This window comes from Delphinapterus leucas, unplaced genomic scaffold (genome assembly GCF_059928025.1).
Source record: "Delphinapterus leucas isolate spDelLeu-1000000601 "Yukka" unplaced genomic scaffold, BTC_Dleu_Yukka2 spDelLeu_asBTCV2_sq25, whole genome shotgun sequence".
Classification (NCBI taxonomy): Eukaryota; Metazoa; Chordata; class Mammalia; order Artiodactyla; family Monodontidae; genus Delphinapterus; species Delphinapterus leucas.
The window spans coordinates 3697520-3722077 of NW_028322234.1; the positions used below are offsets into that span (position 1 = coordinate 3697520).

Genomic DNA, 24558 nt, shown 5'->3' on the forward strand with positions numbered 1-24558 from the left:
GCCGGTTACTTCCTGTCGGAGCTGTACAGATTTAGCATAATTTTAGATATATGTCTTACTTTTAACAGTGAAAGGCTGTTACATCAAACAAAATTGATCTCCTCTTTATTTTTTTAAACATTTCTATGTAAAATAACACACAAGTATCGAAAGCACCCTCCGCAAAGGGAGGGCTCAGTGAATTACAATGGGCGCTGCACTCTGGGGAGCAGTAGTTCTTCCCTCTGTAAAAGCCCAGATGCTTCAGAGAAGCTCCTCTCAGCTTCCTTACTCTGGCTCCACCTCCACAGCGGAAATCCCAAAGGGACTGGATTCTCCCAGCCCTCCAGCACCCTCCACTACTTTCTCATTGTGCTGCCACACTCATTTTGAGTTATTTGTGTGTAAATCACTGCACTTGGAATATACATGGAGTAACTGACTTCATTCTTATAACCGAATAAGTTAGCACTTATTCTTCGACAGGGGGCGGCCAGAGTGCTGGGGACGTCCTGTATATTGAACTGGGTGTTGGTAACAGATGTGTTTATATTTACAAGAAACCATAAAGCTCTATGCTTAAGATCTGTGCCCTGTACAATACACCAAGTAAACTTCAATTAGAAAGAGATGCCAAAAAAATTTCCCCACAAAACAAACTTCAGGGCCAGGTGGCTTCCTCTGATTTCTACCAAACATTTAAGACAGAAACGATGCCCGTCTCCTACACGCTCTTCCAGAGAACAGATACAGAGGGAACACACCCACACTGCTTTCATCGGACCAGGAGAATACTGATGTCATACCAGCAGTAGATATTACAGGACAGGAGAAATTCCAGGCTAAACACTTCTGAATGTCGATGTCAAAATCCAAAAGCAAATACTAGCAGTCTAAACCTAGAGGTTTTCAGAAAGGAAGGAAACTGGGATTTCGTGGCGGTATTTCCAGTGGTTGATGTGGACAGGATCACTGGGTGTTTGGGCGCTGCCTGGGAACGTGGAGAGAAGGGACAATGCCATCGGGTTAGTGGAATGAACATTTGGTGACAGAGATTAGGAGGGCCTGGGTCATCCTCAGAGACAGTCCTGGGATGGGGTCTCTAGGCTGTGGCTATGGAGGGGTCCCTCTAGAAGGGCATGGGCCTCTCTCCTGTGCCACTGCAGGGTCTAGGGATGGATGAGGAGTTTGTAGGGGCTGGATTTTGATGAGGAAGGATGAGCAGGGAAGGTGCGCCCTCAGAGCCAGTGCGGCCACGGCCCCTCCCCAGCCAGGCCGTAGCCCAGGCTACTCAGACAGTTGCTCACATCAATAGTCAGGCGACAGTGGGGCACGCCAGCTTCACCCACTAAACCACCAAGCACAGCCCAGCAGGCCACTGTCCTGATTAATCAGCACTAACTGTGCATCCAGGGCTGGTTGTTGAAGACCAAGCTAATTTGTTAGAGACGTGCCATGTGGGCAACTGGCTTGGAGAGACCAGGGCTCTGAGCCACGTGGAGACAAGCCGACCACTGGTCAGACCACCAGGAGGCTCACCCAGTGTGTGAGGACGCTGAGGGAGGAGGGACGTAGATGGGACCCCCTGATCCTTCAAGGGACCTTCTTTCAGGGATATTTAAGAGCTGTGGGGTCAGGGATCAACATGTAAGGGAGGCAGTGGGTCAGGCTTGGGCCCTCCTGTTGGCTCAGACCCTTCCTGTCCTTGGAGCAACCATGGGGCAGGCAGGAGGCTTGGGGGGATGGAGGGAGGGGAGCCCTGGGCTCAGGAGTCCAGAGCACCATCTAGAGGATTCAGGGGTTCAGGGATTTCTGTCCCAGGGAACCAACTACATTCCTGTCCCACATCCATCTGTCATCAGCTTTGCGACTCCGGGAAAGTCACTTAAAATCTCAACATTTTAGTGCCATGTACCATAAAATATGGTTCACAGCACCTGCCATGAGTTCCCCACGGGGCTGATGTGGGGATCACAGGAGATGATGACAGATATTCTTCACAAGCTCTAAAGCATCACACCCATAACCTTCCCCACTCCCCTGCCCTGTGGCATCCAGGTCCCCTCTCTGGAGGCAGCACTACCACATTTCTTGCTTATTCTTCCAGACATTTAATATTTGAACACTTAGGTAGCACTTATGAAGTAAGCATCATTTTTCATCAGGGTCTACCTGATTTGCTGTATTAAGCTTCATCATGTAATACTAATAAGTGGACCCTATTAACATTTCCACTATCACAGAACAAGGAACTGAGGACAGAGGGTCTGCATAACTTTCCCAGGTTCATGTGGCTTCTGGTATGATTTGAATCCAGACCATCAGGCACCAGCTCCCACTCTGTCGGTCACTGTGCTGTGCTCCCTTTCTATATTATCTCACTAAATAAAGTCATGTCCCGTGCAGTCAGCCTGCTGGCTATTTTAAGTGCACACCACATTGCAACACCCTCTTCTCAGCCCAGCTTCGATTCACGTGACTCCCCTAGACTCCCCTAGGAGGCTGGTGAACAAAGAGAACAGACGTGTGACCTGGGAATGAATTGACACCTCTGCATGGTCTTCTCCCAGCAACATATCAATAGTTCTCTCAGTTTTTGTTGTGTTTTCCAGGATCATGACTCGGGTACCAAGAAGAAAAGGAAGATTATAAAGGAATCAAACACAGGATGCACAAGAATATCATCTGTGATCAAGATAATCTGCTGGCCATCCGCAGCGGTGGTTCAGGCACATCAGAATCAGCATCTGGCCAAACAACAGGGTAGGGACCCAAATAGCACCCCCACTGACCACTCCATTGAAGGTACTGTGGAACTAATACCAGCAAGTAGATTCAGGAGCAATGGCTGTAGTTTGTACAGCAGAGCCTGGATCTGGCTGAGGGAGGATTGGGCAGGGAAGGTGCCCACTCAGAGCCCGTGCAGCCACTGCCCGCTCTTAGCCAGGCCTTAGTCCAAGCTGCTCAGACGATTGGTCAGTTTCTAGTCAGTGAGACCCTGGGGGCCTGTAACCTTCATGTGTTAAGCCACCAAAACACGAGCCCAGTAGACCCTGTTCCCAGCTAATGAATATTAACTGCTCATCATCCGGGTTTGATCCGTTGAAGATGATGCTAATTCTCTGTGCAACTGTCATGTGGGCAGTTGGTTTGGAATGTCCTGGGTTTTGAGTCAGTTAGGGAGTCAAGTAGACTACTGGTCATTCAGGGTGGTCACCTGACCACCAGGAAGTCTCACTGCAAATCAGCTGCTAGAATCAAGTGCTGAGGGGGAAGGGAGGGGAGATGCACACATATTTGGATACCCTGGTCCATCAGGGGGTCTGCATTTGGGGGAAAGACACTGTATTTGGGGTCAGGGATTGAAACGTAGAGCCAGGAGGTGGGTCCAGGTTTGAGCCATTCTCTTGGGCCAGGCACCTCCTCCGAGTACCAGCTGTCTCCCTGCAGCATTCTTGGGGCAGGAGGATGTGGGAAAGGGAGTGAGGAGAGCTCTTGGTTTGTGTATCCAGGGTATGATCTCATGTCCATGTGTTCCGGAATCTCTGTCCCTCCCCTGCCTCAGACCCATCACTCATCAGTGTTGTGACGCTAGACAAGTTACTCAATCTGCCTAAATTTCAGTGCCCTGAACCATAAAATATGGGTCACAGCCCCTACTCTGCCCACCCCACAGTGCATCACAAGAAATAATATTCTTTCCATGAGCTCTAAAACTTCTTACTCGTGTCATCAATGTGAAAAAGTAGGCTCTATCCTCCTATTTGTAGCCTCCTAGGTGCCCTTTCTGGAGACAACCTACTTATTCTTCCAGGCATTTAATACTTGAACATTTATGTAGGTAGCACTTATGAAGTACCCATCATTTTTCTTCAGGCTTTGTATTTACTAATTTTTAGCCTCAGAACATAATACGAATAAGCAGGTCCTACTAATATTTCCATATCCCTGGCCAGGGAACTGAGAAACAGAAGAGCTAAGTAACTAACCTTCCCAGGTACACATGGCGTTCGAATAGGATTTGATTTCAGGCCATCAGGCACCAGCACCCATACTCTCCCTCATTGTGTTGTGCTGACTTTGTACTTGTCTCATGTAAATAAAGTTATTTTCCCCATGTGATCAGCCTGTTGGGTATTTTAAGTGCACGCTAAAATGCAAGGTCCATCTTCATAAGCCCTACTTTGATTCAGGGGACTCCCCGGGCAGCTAGTAATAAGGAGATCTGAAGTTTCACCTGTGAATAAGACTTTTGCCAGGAAGATGTCAACACCTCTCACTATTGTGAATGTATTTCCTAGGAGCTTGTTTCAGGAATATGAAGAGAAAAAGACAAGGATTCAAACCAAGGATACCATATGGGGATTGATCCTCCGTGAAGAAAATATACTGGCTGGCCCTCACCGTCATTCAACAGCTCAAAATGAACATCTAGTCCCAAAGGGTTGAGCCTCAAATATCATCCCATACAAGCCACTCCATTGAAGTCACTGTGAGAATTCCATCCTGAAACTGATCAAGAGTAATGACTATAAAAAGGTTGTCATATTATCTTTTGATTGAGATATAATTCACATTTTTTTTAACTGTGTGATTCAGCTGCTTTTAGTGTACTCAGGTTTTGCAATCAACATCTCTAATTCCAGTACATTTTCATCATCCCCAAGAGAAACCTCATACCTAGTATCAGTCATTCTCATTCTGTCCACCCCTTTCACCCCAGCCCTGGGTCTTTCTGTCTCTATTGATTTTCCTATGCTGGACCTTTCATATGAATAGAACCACACAATGTGCGGACTTCTGTGTCTGACTTTTGCAGTAAGCAAAATGTATTCAAGGTGCATCCAGGTTGTAGCATGTATCTGTCCTTCACCCTTTTAATGGCTGAATAATATTCATTGTATGGATATAACACATTTTATTTTTCCATTCCTCAGTTGGCGAATAGTTGGGTTGTTTCCACTCTTTGGCTATTATGAATAATGATACGACAATATAACACTCATGTACAAGTTTTTGTGTGAACGTATGTTTTTTATTTCTCCTGGACATATACCTGGGAGTGGAGTTCCTGGGCCATGTTGTATCTCTGTGTTGAACTTTTTGAGGAACGGCCAAACTATTTTCTTTTTCGTATTTGCACCAGCAATGATTGAAAGTGCCAATTTCCCCACATCATTGCCAACGCTTGTTTTTAAAAAAATTATATGGCACAATAGTGGGTATGAAGTGGTGTCTCACTGTGGTTTCAGTTTGCATAATTTTGACTTATAATTTTGCACATGTTTTCATGTGCTTATTGGCAATTTGTGTCTTCTTTGGAGCAGTATCTGTGCAGATTCTTTTTCTCGTTTTTAAAATTTGGTTATTTGACATTTTATTGTTGAGTTGCCAGTGTTCTTTACATATTCTGAATACTAGGCTTTATCAGATATATGACTTGCAAACATTTTCCTTCATTCTGAAGGTTGTATTATGTCTTTCTTGATGGTGTTCTTTGAAACACAAAGGATTTTAATTTTGATAAAGTCCAATTTCTTTTTCCTTTTGTTGTCTGTGCCTTTGCTATCATATTTAAGAGTTCATTGCCAAATCCAAGACTATGAAGATTTATCCCTTTTTTTCTTCAGAAATTTGTATAGTTTAGCTCTTATATTTAACTCTTTGATCCATTTTAAATTCAAAGTCTATTTTGTCTGATATTGGTATAGACACTCCTGCTCTCTTGGTTACTATTTGAGTTTTCTTGCTGAGTTTGGAATTCCCTTTTCTATCCTTTAACTTTCAACCTGCTTGAGTCTTTTGATCTCAAGTAAGTCTCTTGTAGACAGCATATAGTTGGATCATATGTTTTTACCTATTCTGCCAATCTCTGTATTTTGATTGGAGAGTTTAATGCATTTACATTTAAAGTAATTGCTGACAAAAAAAAGACTTATTTCTGCTATTGTGCTGTTTCTTTTCCATCTGCCCAAAGCTTTTTTGCCCCTCATTTCCTGCATTCCTCTCTTTCGTTGTGTGTGTTTAGCTGATTTCTTACAATACAATATTTAAATTACTTTCTCACTTCCTTTTGGGAATATTCTATAGCTCTTTTCTTTGTGTTTACCATGGGGATTACCTTTAACATCCTAAAATTAAAACACTCTAATTTGAACTTATACCAGGTTAAACTCAACAACATCCAAGTTCTTGAAGCTAAAAGAGCATCCTACTATCTCAATGCAAAAGACCTTCTCCAAGACACACTGCAGTTTCTGCCTGGCTGGGACATTGCCCCAGAGTGCGGTTAAGTTGAAGGAGTCGAAGGAGGCATACATTTCCATCCTCTGGATCACTGCTCACCAAAAAATACATAATGCCAGGCACATATGTAGTTTTGAATTTTCTAATGAAGACACCAGGAAAATAAAAATGGTGGAGTCAATGTAAATAATAGATTTTTAATTCAGTATCTGCAAAGTGTTCGAATGTTTACATGTGGCACGAGAACTGTGGTCATATTACGAGGGCTTGAGAGCCGCATGGAGCAAGATAGAGGACAAACAGCATGCACTTGAAACTCTAAGAAGTGAACGCTAACAGGCAGATGGGGCCTGGAAGTCCAAAGTTGAATAACAGCCCGTAACAGGGTGATTATGGTGGTTTTTTTTCCTGCCTCTGTCTCCCAGCTTACGCAAGGCACGCAAAGTCCAGCAACAGCTGAAAGTTAAAACCATGGGATCAACCTTTTATTTCTAGCCAGACAGGTGAGAAAGTGGGGGGCTTGGATGTTGAGGAGTGAGGGGGTCATCCCCATTGGTCTTTTTCTCCCCAGTTACCACATCTCCCCTGCAACCTCAGTGATGGCAGAGGCCTTCACTGAGAAATGGCCTGTGTCTCTGGACAAAGGAACAGGTTAAGAGACTCCTATTGTTTGAAGAGTGTGGGGGCATGCCCGTTATTTTCCTTTCTTTTCTCTTGCTATTTAAATTGACAAGAACAGATACTACACTTGATCTTAGCCAAAAGCCTGAGATGAAATAGACAAAATAAACTTTAAGCTAAAATTACTGTCAAGTATAAATTTTACTAATATAGTAATCCCAAAGGACCAAAGAGCAGGGCAGTGGCTTTATTGAGAACCCAGGATTTCCGAGTGTCCACCGTGCTCAGTCACTTTTAAATCATCAGCACAGCCCTATAATTCAGAGATTTAGGTGAAGTGACTTGCCCACGGTCACACAGCTAAGTGAGAGTCTTCTGGGACCAAGAGTAACTTTTGCAAAGGCGTCTCTTGCTATACTTAATCACTGCCACCATCTGACACTCACATTCTTTCTTTTTATACTATTCTGTTTCCTTGGGTCAAAGAATCCGACGCCTGAATTAAGGTTAAATAGGAGTTAGTGGCAGATCAAAAGCCAAAATCGCTTCAAGATATTCTTTTCATTCCCCCAAGTAATGCCTTTAGTCACAAAAATATAGAACAACATAGACAATTACAAGTCAAGTGACCTTAGTGTTCACAGGCAAGCACTAATACATTTTAATGTACCATGATCATATTAAAATAGAAATAACTATGAAACATTTTCTGCGGAGAAGCAGCCCCTGCGGCAGGCAGCAGAAAGGGACAGGAAGGCTGCATGGCGCCCAGGCCCCCAATGGCCTAGGTCTCACCCTGCAGCGCACTGTTGATGTGCCGGAACGCTGCTTCCTTCTCGGAGTCTAGGTCTTCAGTGGCGACAGGGAAACCCAGCTCAGGGCCTGGGGGCAGCCTCAGAGGCTCCCCTCGCCGGTGCGGCAGCAGAGGAATCCTGCGTTTTCGGGGCCTGGGACTGTCAGATGTGCGGGAGCCCTTCCTCCAGGGCCCTTTCTGCCCTCTTGCTGCCTCTGCATCTTTGTCAGGCTGGCTTTTCCTCCGGGAAACCACCGGAGCTGCAGAGGGCGATGGAGGGCCCTCCTCGCTCCCTTTCTTTGCAGACTTCTGGGGCAGCCCTTGCGGTATGGCGGGACCCCTCCTTCTCTTCACTGGCGGGAAACCTCGGGTGGAGCTATATGAGCTCGTGATGGCGTTTCTTTGGGGGCAGGAGCTCATACAAGTGGTCTACAGTTTCCTGGTGGATCTGTCTTCTGCCCACTTGGCGTGGAGGTCTCTCTGCAGAGGTCCAGGCCTGGGCACGAAGAAAGAGCCTCCCAGGGGCCTAAATGCAGATCGTGCGCCCCCGGTGTCATCGGGGCCGCTTCTCTGGTCTTCGTTCCTCCCTGTGACTGTGGGGACTTCCTCCTGCTTGGCCATCCCTTGCCCGCTCTCTCCCAGGGCCCTCAACACCGTCTTCTCGGTGCTGTAGTTCGGGACACAGCTGGGTGTCGTGGCCGGCACTGGCTGCCCCCGCGCCACACTGACAGTGACTGTGTCCACTGCGGACACTGAGCTGCGGGACGTCGTGGAGGTGCGAGCACCCATCACTGCCTTCTTCCGATGGCCTCGCCTGCAGATGGAGATAAGGACCCCCAGAAAGGAGCGCAGGGTCTGCGGGATGGTAGAATGTGGCCTCAGAGACTCTGTGGCAAAGCGCAGATGCAGAGTCACTGGACACTTGTGGGCTGGCCTGCGAGTGGGTAGCCGGCCATAGACAGCTGGGTGACCCGGGCCGGCCACGGTAAGTTGGTGGGCGTGGGGAGCGGGCCGGGGGCAGATGAACCCTCCTGGCAGGTGCTGATCCCCCAGTGCCCGGGGCGGGGGTGAGGGGCATGGCCTACCTAAGTAACTGCCCCTAGAGAACTTGGGTGAGGTCGGTCCTTGGATAGAGAGCTGGGCTCCGAGCACTCTCCTTCAGCTGCCAACTCGGCCAAAATCGGAGTGCGCTCTCTTTGGCCTGTTGCTGGGATGCAGCTCTGGAACCTGTGAGCGAACAATGGGCGTGCGTTGGCGGGGCGCAAAAGTTTAGGGAGGGGTGGCGGCGCATGCGCAGAGTACACGTCAGGCCCTGGGGCGCACAGGTGAGGATGCGCGCCCCTGGACCGTCTAGCGCTTCTGAATCTCCCCGGGGGTCTGAGGGCTGGAGGTGTTTGCCTTGAGGGTGATGAGCTTCTTGGCAGGGCAGCTGCCCCTTCTCCCCCGGCCGGCTCTAACTGTACAGGATGGGTCCCCGGCCACCAGAGCAGGAAAGCTGGAGAGCAGGGTACCTGGCTCAGCAGCCGCCGCCCGAGGTGGCAGATTTGGCGTCACCGCCTGTGCGTCCACCTGCCCTCCCACCTGGTAACATTGGAGGAGAGAGCCACTAAGAACAGAAGTGCAAAAAAAAGAAAAAAAACGCAGAAGTGCCCAAGCCAACCGGATCCTGCTGGGGTGACAACTGAAGGGGCAGGCAGGGCGGGCTGGGAGGGACATATATACCAGGTCCAAACCCAGAAAGATCTGAAATGCACGAGTCAGAATGAAAGTCCAGAATCATCCTTGGGCTTTGGGCTGAGCTGGAAGTATAGCCAAACTCTTCAAGGTCTCCAGCTCCACCTGCAGTTTCTGCCTGACTGGGACATTGCCCCAGAGTGGGGTTAAGTTGAAGGAGTCGAAGGAGGCATACATTTCCATCCTCTGGATCACTGCTCACCAAAAAATACATAATGCCAGGCACATATGTAATTTTGAATTTTCTAATGAAGACACCAGGAAAATAAAAATGGTGGAGTCAATGTAAATAATAGATTTTTAATTCAGTATCTGCAAAGTGTTCGAATGTTTACATGTGGCACGAGAACTGTGGTCATATTACGAGGGCTTGAGAGCCGCATGGAGCAAGATAGAGGACAAACAGCATGCACTTGAAACTCTAAGAAGTGAACGCTAACAGGCAGATGGGGCCTGGAAGTCCAAAGTTGAATAACAGCCCGTAACAGGGTGATTATGGTGGGTTTTTTTCCTGCCTCTGTCTCCCAGCTTACGCAAGGCACGCAAAGTCCAGCAACAGCTGAAAGTTAAAACCATGGGATCAACCTTTTATTTCTAGCCAGACAAGTGAGAAAGTGGGGGGCTTGGATGTTGAGTGAGGGGGGTCATCCCCATTGGTCTTTTTCTCCCCAGTTACCACATCTCCCCTGCAACCTCAGTGATGGCAGAGGCCTTCACTGAGAAATGGCCTGTGTCTCTGGACAAAGGAACAGGTTAAGAGGCTCCTATTGTCTGAAGAGTGTGGGGGCATGCCATTATTTTCCTTTCTTTTCTCTTGCTATTTCACCTGAAAGGTCAACCTGGTCATAGGGAACTGCATGACAGCATGGCGGCTTAAACACTTTAAGGAACATGTAGGAGGGGCCCCTGAAGCCTGAGAATGTGGGTAGAATTCCAAAGAGGAGAGAGCTATAGGAGGAGATTATTTAGGTCTGTGTACGAGCCCACATAAGTCCTGGGATCCCCCTGAGCCTCATGCACAGACAGAGCCAACGAGGCAGAATAGAGGCTTGCGGAAGTGAACTACAGTATAAACTGCCACTCAATTCCGAGATTAACCCCTGAGTGGTACGTGCACCATGTGGACACAAACAGCACAGCAGTGTCCTGAAAACTGCACCAAGACTGGAACAACTCAGAAGACAAGGCACAATACCTGTTTGACCATAGGTTCATGAATTGCTTAATAAAAACCACAGAAAAAGGAAAAGTATCAATCTCCTGAGGATTTTAATAGGAACCAGAGTCTCGAAACATAATAGGCAAACTTTCCAGGATACCACCCAAAATCACACAACGGAGCATACAAAGAACTAGGAAAATGTGACAAATTCTCAAGAGAAAAATGCAATCAACAGACCCAGCCCTGAAATAACCCACATGGAGGAATTAGCAGACAAAGCATCCATTACAACCATGCTCCATGAGTTAAAGGTAAATCCTCTTGAAATTAATGGAAAGAAGTTCTTCAGTGAGAAGTACAAACTATGAAAAAGAAGCAAATGGAAAGTTTAGAACTTAACATGCAATATCCAAAAGCAAACATTCACTGGATGGGCTGAATAACAGAACAGAGAAAACAGAGGAAAGATTCAGAAAACTTATGGATCAATAGAAATGGCACAATCTGAAAAACAAAGAGGATACATGACTGAACAAAAATTAAGTCTCAGAGACATGTGAAACAATATTGCAAGTTCTACCTTTTGTGCCGTTGGAGGGTCTGAAGGAAAGGTGCAGAAGAAAATATATGAGGAAAAGAATAGTTGAAAACGTCACTGATTTCGAGACACAGACCTAAGCTCAGAAAGCCTCACCCTGACACACAATCTGATAAAAAAGCCAAGGTGAAGAATAATCTTGAAAGCAGTCAAGGAAACCGACCTGTTATACATCACAGAATGTCAACTTGAAGGACTGTGATTTCTCATCAGAAAACAGAGACCAGAAAAGAATGGAATAACATCTTTAAAGTATTAAAGGAAAAGACCAAACCAGGATATGATATCCTTAAAGCAAGGATATCCTTAAAGACTGAAAGCCAAACAAAAGCCAAAATGAAGTCTGATGGAGATGAGAGAAAACTAAGAGAATTCATCACCAGACAATTTGCTATAAAAACATTACATGAAAGGAACTTCTTCAGGCTGAAGTGAAATGACACAAGAAAGAAGTAAGCTTGCAACTTCAGGAACAAAGGAAGGGCAACAAAAATGGCAAGTATCTGGAAAAATTATCCTCTTACATTATTTTATATATGTATGCCTTTTTTTGTTTTTTGGCCACGCCTGCGTGGCCTGCGGGATCTTAGTTCCCCTACCAGGGACTGAAGCCGGGGCCCCAGCAGTGAAAGTGTTGAGTCCTAACCACTGGACCGCCAGGGAGTTCCCTGTATATGTATGAAAAAAGGATACCACAGTCTCAGAGGGTGGCGTTGAAGTCATATAAAGGTGACACATATGACAGCTATAACAAAGAGTGGAAGGTAAAAGAATCTATATGGATGTAAGCCTTCTGAATTTTATTTAATTGGTAAAATATTAACTCTAGACTGTGAAACAATACGTATACATAGTGTTATTCCAAGAACAATTAAAAAATGACAAACTCAAGAAAATTGGATAACCTCAATAGTCCTATATTTAGGAATTGTGGACAAGATGGCTAAAACATTCACATTTGTGTTTTGTGAAAAGTTTTTCTCTTGGTTAACTGCCTAGGAGTGGGTTTTTGGGTCATATGGTAAGTATGGCCCTCTCAGCCAGCCCTGGCCACCACTTCAGGTGTCGCCCCAGCAGGATCTGGATGGTGTGGGCACTTCCGTTCTTAGCGGCTCTCCCCTCCAGTGGCGCCAGGGGAACGCAGAGGCGCTGCTGCCAAAGCTGCCGCCTCTTGTGGGAGCTGCACAGCCAGCAACCTTGCTCCACGTTGCTGGGCGGGGATCCCGTCCAGTACAGTTAGTTACCCCGACAGCACTGGGGCGCGGCCAGGGGAGAAGGGCCAGCTGTCCTGCCAAGAAGCTCATCACCCTCAAGGCAAACACCTCCAGCCCTCAGACCCCCGGGGGATTCAGAAGCGCTAGACGGTCCAGGGGCGCGCATCCTCACCTGTGCGCCCCAGGGCCTGACGTGTACTCTGCGCATGCGCCACCCCTCCCTAAATTGTTGCGCCCCACCAACGCACGCCCATTGTTCGCTCACAGGTTTCAGAGTATAAAAAGGCAACAGGCCAAAGAGAGCGCACTCCACTTTTGGCCGAGTTGGCAGCTGAAGGAGAGTGCTCAGAGCCCAGCTCTGTATCCACGGACCGACCTCACCTAAGTTCTCTAGGAGCAGTTACTTAGGTAGGCCCTGCCCCTCACCCCCGCCCCAGGCACTGGGGGACCAGCACCTGCCAGGAGGGCTCGGCTGCCCCCAGCCCGCTCCCCGCGCCCACCGACTTCCCGTGGCCGGCCCGGGCCACCCAGCTGTCTATGGCCGGCTATCCACTCGCAGGCCAGCCCACAAGTGTCCAGTGACTCTGCATCTGCGCTTTGCCACAGAGTCTCTGAGACCCCATTCTACCATCCCGCAGACGCTGCACTCCTTATGGGGATCCTTATCTCCATCTTCAGGCGAGGCCATCGGAAGAAGGCAGTGATGGGTGCTCGCACCTCCACGACGTCCCGCAGCTCAGTGTCCGCAGTGGACACAGTCACTGCCAGTGTGGCGCAGGGGCAGCCAGTGCCGGCCACGACACCCAACTGTGTCCCGAACTACAGCACCGAGAAGACGGTGTTGAGGGCCCTGGGAGAGAGGGGGCAAGGGATGGCCAAGCAGGAGGAAGTCCCCACAGTCACAGTGAGGAACGATGACCAGAGAAGCGGCCCCAATGACACCGGGGACGCACGATCTGCATTTAGGCCCCTGGGGGGCTCTTTCTTCGTGCCCAGGTCTGGACCTCTGCAGAGAGACCTCCACGCCAAGTGGGCAGAGGACAGATCCGCCAGGAAACAGCAGACCTCTTGTATGAGCTCCTGCCCCCAAAGAAACGCCATCACGAGCTCATATAGCTCCACCCGAGGTTTCCTGCCAGTGGAAAGAAGGAGGGGTCCCGCTATACCGCAAGGGCTGCCCCAGAAGTCTACAAAGACAGGGGGCGAGGAGGGCCCTCCATCGCCCTCTGCAGCTCCGGTGGTTTACCGGAGGAAAAGCCAGCCTGACAAAAATGCAGAGACAGCAAGAGGGCAGAAAGGACCCTGGAGGGAGGGCTCCCGCACATCTGACAGTCCCAGGCCCCGAAAACGCAGGATTCCTCTGCTGCCGCACCGGCGAGGGGAGCCTCTGAGGCTGCCCCCAGCCCCTGAGCCGGGTTTCCGGGTCACCGCTGAAGACCTAGACTCGGAGAAGCAAGCAGCCTTCCGGCGCATCAACAGTGCGCTGCGGGGTGAGACCTATGCCATCGGGGACCTGGGCATTTCTCCCCAGCATAGGAAACCCATGTGTGTGGACTCTCCTGTCTTCACCCCACAGAACCTCCCTCCCGTCACCAGCCCTACTGCCCCCTCCTCAAGCCTGCCCGTTACGTGTACTGTCAGTTCCAGACCCTCACCCGGCACATCTGCGGGCCTGGCACCCCAGGCCGCTTCTGACCCTGAGGTCACCCCCATGGACACCACTCCACCCTCCCATCCTCTCCTCTTGGGGTCCGCCCCTGGCTCCAGTGGGAGCCTCTTCTCCTCGACCCAGGCCCGGCAGACGCCCCCCAGTGACAGCACATCCTCAGTCACAGTCACCACCAGCTTGCTTGCACTCAGGTCCCGCACCCAAACTCTGAGATTTCCTCTGCAGCCTGGAGCCACTACCCAGCCCATCTCTGGGGCCCCTGATTGGCAGCAGCGAGGAACCACCGCCTGTGGCAGCTCTCCCCAGCATAGGAAGCGGAAAGCTCCAGGCTTTGCCTCTGCTCCAGGCCCCGCAGCTTCGGACGGCCCCGCACAAGCATCTTCTGGGTGTTCATCATTTACAAATTCCACCGTGGGCACCCATGCCAGCACACAGCTGGGTTTTGGGAGCAGAGCGGCTGCCCGAGATCTGAGCTGCATGTTTGCAGCTCTCAGCCTTACAACAGCAACGAGGGGACCCCCGAGCACCACACACAGCAAAGGGGGCAGCGTGGGCCTGAACTCCTGGGGCCCTCCTCACCAGAGCCACCCCATGGTGACCACGGGACCCAGCCCTAAGAAGAAGCCTGGGTTTGGAGGCACTACTGCCTCCATCTTAAGTCACATCCCTGGGGGCCCTGATTGGCAGCAGCGAGGAACCACCGCCTGTGGCAGCTCTCCCCAGCATAGGAAAAGGAAAGCTTCAGCCTTTGCCTCTGCTCCAGGCCCCCCAGCTTCGGGCGGCCCCGCACAAACATCTTCTGTGGGTTCATCATCCACAAGTCCCACCGTGGGCACCCATGCCAGCACACAGCTGGGTTTTGGGAGCAGAGCGGCTGCCCGAGATCTGAGCTGCATGTTTGCAGCTCTCAGTGTTACGGGAGGGCCCATCTTAGGTCACATCCCCGTGGGCGCACCCAGGCAGGGCCCCCCTACTTCCAGCGGAGGGCGCAACCCATGCCCAGCCAAGACTGACTTTAGGGGTGTGTCGGTTCCGGCCTCTACTACTATCAGCCCCAGCTCCGCAGTGGGCACAGCAAGGTGCAGCCTTGCTCTTAGGGCCCCCTCATCACCTGCCAAGCGCTTGGCTGGACAACAAACCGCTGGGCCATCGACCAAGTCATTCTCCTCCGGGTCACGATTCATTACCTTGGGGTTTAAGAGGAGGAAGTTGGCCTGAGCCAATAATTTTGTGGCGAGGCCATCAGTGTCCACCTCCTCCCAGGCTGGGCCTCGTGTGGACCCTGTTTCGATGTGAAACTTATAATAAAGCTTTGTTCTTGTTCTTTTGCATAATCCTCACGTGTCTGTGATCTGTAGATCAAGTGGGAAAAGCACTGGCTTGTATGAGTGGTAACATGGAAAGCCAGACCCGTTTACAGTTTCCTGTGACCCTGCTCATGGGTTGTGAAGAGTAGCACAACAAGATGGCTACAAGGGCCCTATATTAAAAGTGTGTTTTGAGTTTAAACGATGCAGCCCGGAAGAAAATGGGCCCAGAGGGAGGGGTAAACAGGGAGGGTCATCCTTGTCTGTTGTAATTGCTGCTTCCCACCCACCTCTCTGGCCTGGAGGGGGCTGGGTCATCCCGAGCACACACCAGCCGCCCATACTCTACATGTTTAGTATTTTCTAATGTAGCAGTTTCTTTGACTTTTTTTGTTTTGCTTTAATAAGTCTTAGGCAAATCATTTACATGCACATCTCACGCAGAGAGTATATGTCCATACAACCTAAAGCAATCTACAGATCCAGTGCAATCCCTATCAAAATTCCAATGACATTTTTTATATAAATAGGAAGAACAATCCTAAAATTGGTATGGAACTGCAATAGACTTCAAAAGCCACAGCAATCCTGAGAAAGAAGAACAAAGCTGGAGGCAACACTTTTCCTGATTTCAAATTATACTACAAAGCTAGAGTAATCAAAATAGTATGGTACTGGCATGAAAACAGACACATACACCAATGCAACAGAATCAAGAGCCGAGAAATAAATCCACACACATACAGGCAACTAACTGACAGGGATCCAAGAATACTCAACAGGGAAAAGATAGTCTCTTCAGTAAATGGTGTTGGGAAAACTGGATATCCACATGCAAAACAAAGAAAGTGGACCCCTATCTTACACCATTTGTAAAAATTAACTTGAAATGGATTAAAGACTTAAATGTAAGACCTGAAACTGTAAAACTCCTAGAAGAGAACATAAAGAGAAAGCTCTTTAACATTGGTCTTGGTGATGATTTTTTGGGTATGACAACAAAACCACAAGCAACAAAAACAAAAAGCAACCAATGGGACTACATCAAACTAAAAAGCTCCTGCAGAGCAAAAGAAACAATCAACAAAATGAAAAGGCAACCTAGGAATGGGAAAAAATATTTGCAAACCACATGTATGATAAGAGGTTAATATCCAAAATCTATAAGGAATTCAAACAACTCCATAGCAAAAAACAAACAAACAAACAAACCAAAACAAATAACCTGATTCTAAAATTGGCAAAGCAGGGGACTTCCCTGGTGGTCCAGTGGTTAAGACTCCACACTTCCACTGCAGGGGGCATGGGTTTGATCCCTGGTCAGGGAATTAAGGCCCGCATGTCATGCAGTGTGGGTAAAAAAATAAAATAAAATAGGCAAATCAAGACTAGGAAACAACTAAGTGTCCAACAGGTGAATGGATAAAGAAAATGTGACATATAGATATAGATAGATAGATAGATATAGATAGATAATGGAATTTTATTCAGCCACATGAAAAGAAGGAAATCTGCCATTTGTGACAACACAGATAGACCTTGAGGGCATTATGCTAAGTGCATTAAGTCTGAGGGCGAAACATAAATACTGTATGAGATCACTTATATGTGGAATCTTTAAAAGCAAAGAAGAAACAACTCACAGATACATAGAATAGACTGGTTGCCAGAGGTGGGAGGTGGGTGAAATAGCTGAAGGTGGACCAAAGGTACAAACTTCAAGTTATAAGATAAATAAGTCCTGGGGATGTCATGTATAGTGTAGTGACTATAGCTAACAATATTGCTGTGTATATGAAAGTTGCTAAGAGAGTAGATCTTAAAAGCTCTCATCACAAGAAAAAAATAATTTGTTACTGTGAGTGGTGATGTATGAAAAGCCATGGAAGAAGCTTAAATGCATATTGCTAGTTGAAAGAAACCAGTCTGAAAAGACTACACACTGGATGATTCCAACCATATGACATTCTGGGAAAGGCAAAACTATGAAAACAAGAGGACATGTGGCCCCAGTGAACACCACTGTCTCTCCTTTCAGGAGCCTCCAGGTGCTGGAGACCTTCCCCCCTGAGATCCAGGTCTTCATGAAGGACTCCAGTGGCCAGGGCAAGCCTTACACCATTGACCCTGATGACTCCATCCACGACTTGAAAGAGAAGATTGAAGAGGCTGGAGGACCTTACATGGAGGATCAGATACTCAGGTTCCGGGGCCAGAAACTGTGGAATCAATAGCTTCTCAGACTGCACATCAAGGATTGTGACACCATCATGCTCGTTAAGAGAGGCCCCACATCCCCACGAGTGCCAAGATCAGGCTGTTCATTTTGTAGACTTCTATGGTCATGTCCCCCTAGCTCACCCCTTTCTACCCAGACCACTGTGCTCTTTCTGAAGCATAAATAGAAACAGAATCCTCCCCTGCTTAAAATTCTCCAATGGCTCCTATTACCTACAGAATCAAGTTGAAGTTCCTTTGCTTGGCATTCAGGGTTCTTGACCATTTAGCTCTTGCTGACCTCTCAGTCTCTCCTCGTCACTCTCAAAACATACCAGACGTGGCCAAACACTTGCAATTCCAGAACACTGAATGCTGGCTCACAACTCCATGACTTTGAGTCAACTTTCCTTCTCCCCCATGTTGTCACCTTTCAAAGCTCAAACCTCTAAGTTATTGATTCTCAAAAGTAAGGACCCCAGACCAGCAGAATCAACATCATCTGGAACCTCTTTGAAATAAAACTTCTCAGCAACTAGCCCAGAATTACCTGAGTTAGGTTCTCTGGTAGTGGGACTCAGCAATCTGTGTCTTAACAAGCCTTCCAAGTAATTCTGAGCAAATATGGAAGTTCCAGGGAGTTAACACCCCAGGGGGTAAGCCTTGGCGCATTGAAAGACAGGAACCAGTGAGTGCAGCGAGTGCATACTCCCCTCCTCCACCTCTCAGGTGGATAATTTTGAGGCACGTTCTGCATTGCTCCTTAGAGGGTCCCCAGTGGGATCAAAGCTCAGCTGCCCACAGTAGTGATCAATTTCATGATATTTCTTGGACTGTTTTTTCCTCCTTCTCAATCCCCCACACCTGTCCCTTGGGATCATTTCCCAAAACAAGTCTCATGCAACTCCTTGTCTCAGGCTCTGCATTTGGAGGAACACAAGCTAAGAGAAAACCCATCTTTATGTATCTTCCTCTTCCTAAAACCCAGCCCACACCCTTCCTAACTACTAGCTCTTCCCCCACCGCCATAGAAATATGCCCAACTACGTGGCATTTCTACAAACCATAAAACCAATACACAATCGACTGCATGTTCCCTTTTTTTTTTTTTTTTTTTTTTTGCGGTATGCGGACCTCTCACTGTTGTGGCCTCTCCTGTTGCAGAGCACAGGCTCCGGACGCGCAGTCTCAGCGGCCATGGCTCACGGGCCTAGCCGCTCAGCGGCGTGTAGGATCTTCCCAGACCGGGGCACAAACCCATGTCCCCTGCATCGGCAGGCGGACTCCTAAACACTGCGCCACCAGGGAAGCCCCATGTTCCCTTCTTAAATCGTTTTTTTTGGCCACTCTGCGAGGCCTGCAGGTTCCTAAATACCAGACCAGGGATTGAACCCTGGTCCCTGGCAGTGAAAGCCCAGAGTCCCAACCGCTGGACTGCCAGGGAATTCCCCCTTTCGAAATCTTGAAAGCTGCTGAACTCCCAGATATCTCATGAAAATGAATAATGAAATGAATCAAAACTAATATGTAAAGTCTATTGAGCAAAGTGGTGGCTACCAGTGGGGAGAGGCAAAATAGGAGGACGGGATTAAGAGGTACAAACTACTGTGTATAAAATAGATAAGCTACAAGGACATATTGTACAGCACAGGGAATAGAGCCAATATATTATAATAACTTTAGTTTTTCAAAGGTTTATTATTTATTTAATTTATTTTTGGCTGCATTGGGTCTTAGTTGCGAGACGCAGGATCTTCACTGAGGCGTGCGGGATCTTTCATTGCAGGACGTGGGCTCTTCGTTGTGGTGTGGAGGTTTCTCTCTAGTTGTGGCCTGCATGCTTCAGGGCACATGGGCTCAGTAGTTGTGGCACGCGGGCTTAGTTGCCCTGCCGCCTGTAGGATCTTAGTTCCCCGACCAGGGATCAGACCTGTGTCCCCTGAATTGGAAGGCAGATTCTTTACCACTGGATCACCAGGGAAGTGCCTATAATAACTTCAAATGGAGTACAACCTGTAAAAATATTGAATAACTATGTTGTACACCTGAAACCGATATAGTGTTGTAAATCAATTATACTTCAAAAAAAGTTTTAAACTAAGATGTAAGGTCTGAATGTTTGAATAACGTTTGTTTGAATAACTTTTATATTGCCTTGAAGCTCATTATCTGTCATTATAAACATAGGACAAATGTTTGGAATCTCACTTTATTGTTGACTTTGGTTTGCGAAATTGCCACTGCTCTTTAAACAGTTATAATATAGGACTGTTTAAGGACCAGGCACTACCAAACTTTGAAAATATGGAGACTTTTAGAATTTATGTAATTAAAAATGTGATTCTTTCCGTTTGGGGTTAGCCAGTTGGAAAGTTTAAATTGAAACGTGTCATGATTGAGGGTTTTTTTTTTCCCCCAAATGGTATTTAAGACAACAAACACCCTCCACCCCACCACTTCCTCCAGCTAACACCTGGTCTTTCTCCTCCCTTTCACGACAAAGTTCTTGAAAGTGTTATCTACACTCCTGGTCTCCATCCTCCTCACCCAACTTACTCTTCAACCCCGCACCTAAAATCTGGCTTCTGCTCCCAGCTCTCCCTTACATTTCACCCACAATGATCACCAGTAGCCTCTTGGGTGCTTCTCAGACCTATATTCCTGAACTTATCGGAAGCATTAGGCAATGTGGACAACTTTTTTAAGCTCTCTGGCTTAAACAGCTACCCTTGTAGACCTCCCCACTTCCCACTCCTCCTTTTATCTTCCTCCCTTTGTTAACAGTACCCTCCATCCATTACCCAGGTACCCAAGCCAGAGAGCTGATAGCCATCCTGTCTTTTCCCTCACCTCCTACCTGTAGTCACCAAGTCCTGTTCACCCTCCCCCCAAGGTAGACCTAGAATCCCATCCCTTCTCCGGCCAAGTCCGGGTCACCTTCCCTCTCACCTGGATCACTGTACAGTGTCCTGACACGTTTCCCTACATATCTACCCCTGGCCCCTGCAATCCATCCTCCCCACAGAAGCAGCCAGACCAATCTTTCCAGAATGGTCATTTCACCTCTGGTCGCTCCTCTGATTTGCCACTGCCCTCAGGACAAAGTCAGCGCAGATTCACCTGATATGTGACCCAGTGGATCACTTTCTCTTTCCTAGAACAATGTTTCCACTTGGCTATCAAAACACACTGCTGATTTTTCTTCCACCTCCCTGGCTACTCCTTCGCATTCTTGTTTGCCGGATGCTTGCCTCTCCCCAATCACTTAATACTATTAAGTGTTTCAGGGCCCAGTCACTGGTCCTTTTCTTGTCTTGCTCTATACTCACTCCCTTGGTGAACCCATCCAGCCTCATGGCTTTAAATATATCTATGCTGGTAATTTGTATCTCAACCCCAGACTTCGTCCCTGAAATCCAGACTCAAATATGCAACTCCCTAGCCAACTTGGATCTCTCTCACTAGACACTCAAGTTTGCTTCCAAAGCCGAGCTCCCGACCTTCATGCCTACACTGTGCCCTGGCCCAGTCTTTCCCTTCTCAGTTAAGGACAATTCCATCCTTCCAGTGCTAAGGCCAAAAGCCTTAGAGTGGTCCTTGACTCTAATTTTTCTCTCACATCACACTCTATCCTTTAGCAAGACCTGTTTATACTCAAAATATAGCCAGTGAAATGATATGAGGTCTGGGATTCACTTCCAAATAATACAGGAGGGGAGATGTGGATGGAGATATCATTGAAACAAGATTGTCTGTAGGTTGGGACTTCCCTGGTGGTCCAGTGGTTAGGACTCTGTGCTTCTACTGCAGGGGGCATGGGTTCAATCCCTGGTTGGGGAACTAAGATCCCGCGTGCCGGGTGGCCAATAAAAATAAAAATGGGCAGAAGACCTGAATAAACATTTAAAAAACTGTCTACAGGTTGATAATTGTTGAAGATGGGGGATGGTACATGGAGGTTCATTGTATTATTCTACTTTTGTTCATGTTTGAAATTTTCCATAATAAGAAAATTGAATCATACCCCTTCTCCCTACCTTTCACTGCTACCATTCTGATCCAAGGTGCCACATCTCTTGCCTGGACTGTTGTAGTAGCTTCTTAACTGAATTCCTGCTTCTGCTCTCACCTCCACTCCCCACCCTCTGCTTTTAATCCAATCTTCCCACGAACAGCCAGTGTGATACCGTTAAAATGAAAGTCCATCCATGTCCCTCTTCTGCTTGGAACTCCCCAGTGGTTCCCCATTTCAATCAGAGTAAAAGCCAAAGTCTTAGTAGTCTTCAAGATCCTACACAATTTGCCCCCTACACTTGTACTCAAACCTCATCCCCTCCCACTCTCCCCCTTTGATCATTCCATTCCAGTCACACTGCTATTCCTCAATCCCACCAGGCATACTGCCGCCACAGGGCCTTTGCACTTGCTGTTCCTTCTCCCATTCTTCTTTAATTTTTTTAATTTATTTTATTTTTTTTAAATTTGTGGCTGAGCCGGCTCTCAGTCACGGCACACGGGATCTTTCGTTGGGGCGTGTGGACTTCTTAGTTGCCGCATACAGACTCTTAGCTGCGGCATGCGTGTGGAATTTAGTTCCCCGATCGGGGATCGAACCTGGGCCCCCTGCATTGGGAGAGTGGAGTCTTACCCACTGGACCACCAGGGAAGTCCCACTTTCTCTCATTCTTCCCTCTGACATACATACCGCTCACTCTTCGCCTCCTTCATGTCTTTGCTCAAATGTCTCCTTTTCAGACCTTCCCTAGCCACCTTTCTTGAGACTGAACCCCTGAACATTGCCACTTCTGACCCCCCCCCACACACGTAGTCAGTATCTTTTAACCTCTTTCCCTGCTTTATTTTCCTGATTAGCACTTATCACCGTCTTAATTATTATAATGTTACTTATTTATCCTGTTTATTATCTGTCTCCACCATTAGAGGGTTAGCTCTCTGCAGTCCGAGAATTTTGCCTATTCACTGCTGTATCCCCAGGACACCTGCCTGGCACATAGCAGGCACGCAACAAATGTTTGTTGAATGAATGAATGAATGGCATTCCGAGTTTCAATCCCTGCCCACCTGTCCAGGCACAGCTCTCACCTCTCCCCTCCCTGCCCTCCATGCCAACGTGGATCTGACAGCCGAGTCCTGGCACATACCAGGATGATTCACACTTCTCAGCCTTATCCTGTCTTGTGCCCTCTGTCTCCTGGCCGCGTTCCCAGTCTTTTAAGACTCATCTCAAGCAGGTGTTCACTGACACCACAGGTGACCCCAAAGAAACTCTTCTGCCTGAATTTCCACCAAGTTTCTGTGCCCTCTTTTCTCCTAGTACACAGGACACTGGACTCTCTGTGTCTCCTGCGTCTCCCCCACTGCTCTGGGAGCCCCTGGGGCAGGAACCACGTCTTACATTGTCTTCTTAGCACAATGTCTGGCACCCAGCCAGCACTCAATAGATGTCCAGTGAACGAATAACAATACTTGCATTTACTTAATGTTTTTTCTCTGCTAAATGTTCTCTTGCTTAATCCACACAACCTATGGGGTAGGTATTATTCTTAAACCCATTTTAAGGATTATTTCTGTGAGAGTCAGAGAGGTTAAGAGTCTGGCAAAGGGCAGACTGGAATTCCAGAGTTTGTTCTGCGGAACCCTAGAATTCCCACTGTTCAGCCCAACCTCCAGCGAGTGCCTGCTCTTACTGAGCCTGTTTTGGGTGACAAGGTTGTGGGGATGGGATTGGTGGATACCATCCAGCTCCCATCTCCTGGGGGAGTTGCCTTTCCCAGAGCCATCCTCAAGCCAGTTTCAGTTTCCAAGTTGTAAAAGGAAAATTAAGAGGTGAGAAATGAAACCTACAGCAGAAAGGGTGACTAAAAGCCCCGCCTGTTAAGGTGGTTTCACCCAGTGTCCCTCGATACCCCAGCTGCAGTGAATGGCCTCCAGGAAGAGGATCCCCTGGTCAGCCAGACACCCCTTGTTTCCTCTCCACTCTGGTCCTTTATTCCACAGGGTGCTGGAGGTCAGCTGAGGAGGAGTCCCCTTAAAGAAGAGTGTGTGTGCCAGGAGCTGGGTAGGTGTGTGGGTATATATCTAGCCACCAGTGGTACTCTCAAGACAGAGATGGCAGTGCCCCCGAAGCTCTTTGTCACCCCAGCTTCCAGGCTGAACTCCTTCGTGGCTCACTGCCTGCATCCCAGCCAGAAGTGGAAAAAAGAGGTGTTGGAGACTGTGCAGGCTGTGGAGCAGTTCCTGAGGGAGCAGAGCTTCCAGGGGGAGCATGGGCTGGACCAGGAATCGGGGGTGCTGAAGGTGGTCAAGGTGAGACTGGTTCCCTCCATCCCCAGGCCAGGGCTGGGCAAAATGCAGCTTGTGGGTCTACATCCCTGAGGATGCTGGGACCTGTTGCCTCATTATCTCTAGCCCATGCTACTGACATCTCAAGACACTCCATCCCAATGCACTGCTGCCTTGAGCAGAGCAAGTCCAGTAAGGAAGCTAATAATAATAGTGTACATTTTTGGATGCACTAGCCTAACCCCTTAACATGTATTATGTCTAATTTGTGTACCCTGTGAGGTATGTATTATTCTTTTCCCATTTTACAGATGAGCAGAATGGAAACTCAGTGATTTAAGATCCATAATGACCAAATGCAATGCAAGGTCTCTGATTGGATCTTGGTGTGAATGGACCATCTGTAAAATATAATTTGGGAACAGTTGCGGAAATTTCAATGTGGCCAGAATATTAAATAATATATATATATAAGGGAATTGTTTTTTTAATATTTATTTATTTTCTTGGCTGCGTCAGGTCTTAGTTGTGGCAATGCGGGATCTTTTGTTGCAGCGTGCGGGCTCGGGCTTCTCTCTAGTTGTGGCGTGCGGATTTTCTCTCCCTAGTTGTGGCGCGTGGGTTCCAGGGTGTGTGGGCTTTGTAGTTTGCGGCACACGGGCTCTCTAGTTGAGGCGTGGGAGCTCAGTAGTTGTGGCACGTGGACTTAGTTGCC

General features: G+C 47.9%; 1 protein-coding gene and 2 pseudogenes across 3 annotated transcripts in view; 1 reads left to right on the forward strand and 2 right to left on the reverse strand.

Annotated features, from left to right (window-relative positions):
- Window positions 1-18569, forward strand: part of LOC149744041 (2'-5'-oligoadenylate synthase-like protein 2) — a 51228-nt gene extending 32659 nt beyond the window's left edge. Inside the window, exons 4-5 of one of the 3 annotated variants that reach the window (XM_089905866.1) lie at window positions 2592-2742; window positions 17362-18569. In XM_089905866.1, the coding sequence (XP_089761992.1) occupies window positions 2648-2742; window positions 17362-17557 (291 nt within the window). In that variant the 5' untranslated portion in view covers window positions 2592-2647 and the 3' untranslated portion in view covers window positions 17558-18569. Of the gene's footprint in view, window positions 4102-17361 lie in introns of those variants that run through there. The other 2 variants (XM_089905867.1, XR_016391582.1) reach the window with 2 other exon arrangements.
- On the reverse strand, window positions 6629-8912 carry LOC149744042 (putative POM121-like protein 1; annotated as a pseudogene).
- LOC149744043 (U2 spliceosomal RNA) lies at window positions 6898-7003 on the reverse strand (annotated as a pseudogene).
- Window positions 18570-24558: the final 5989 nt, after the last annotated feature.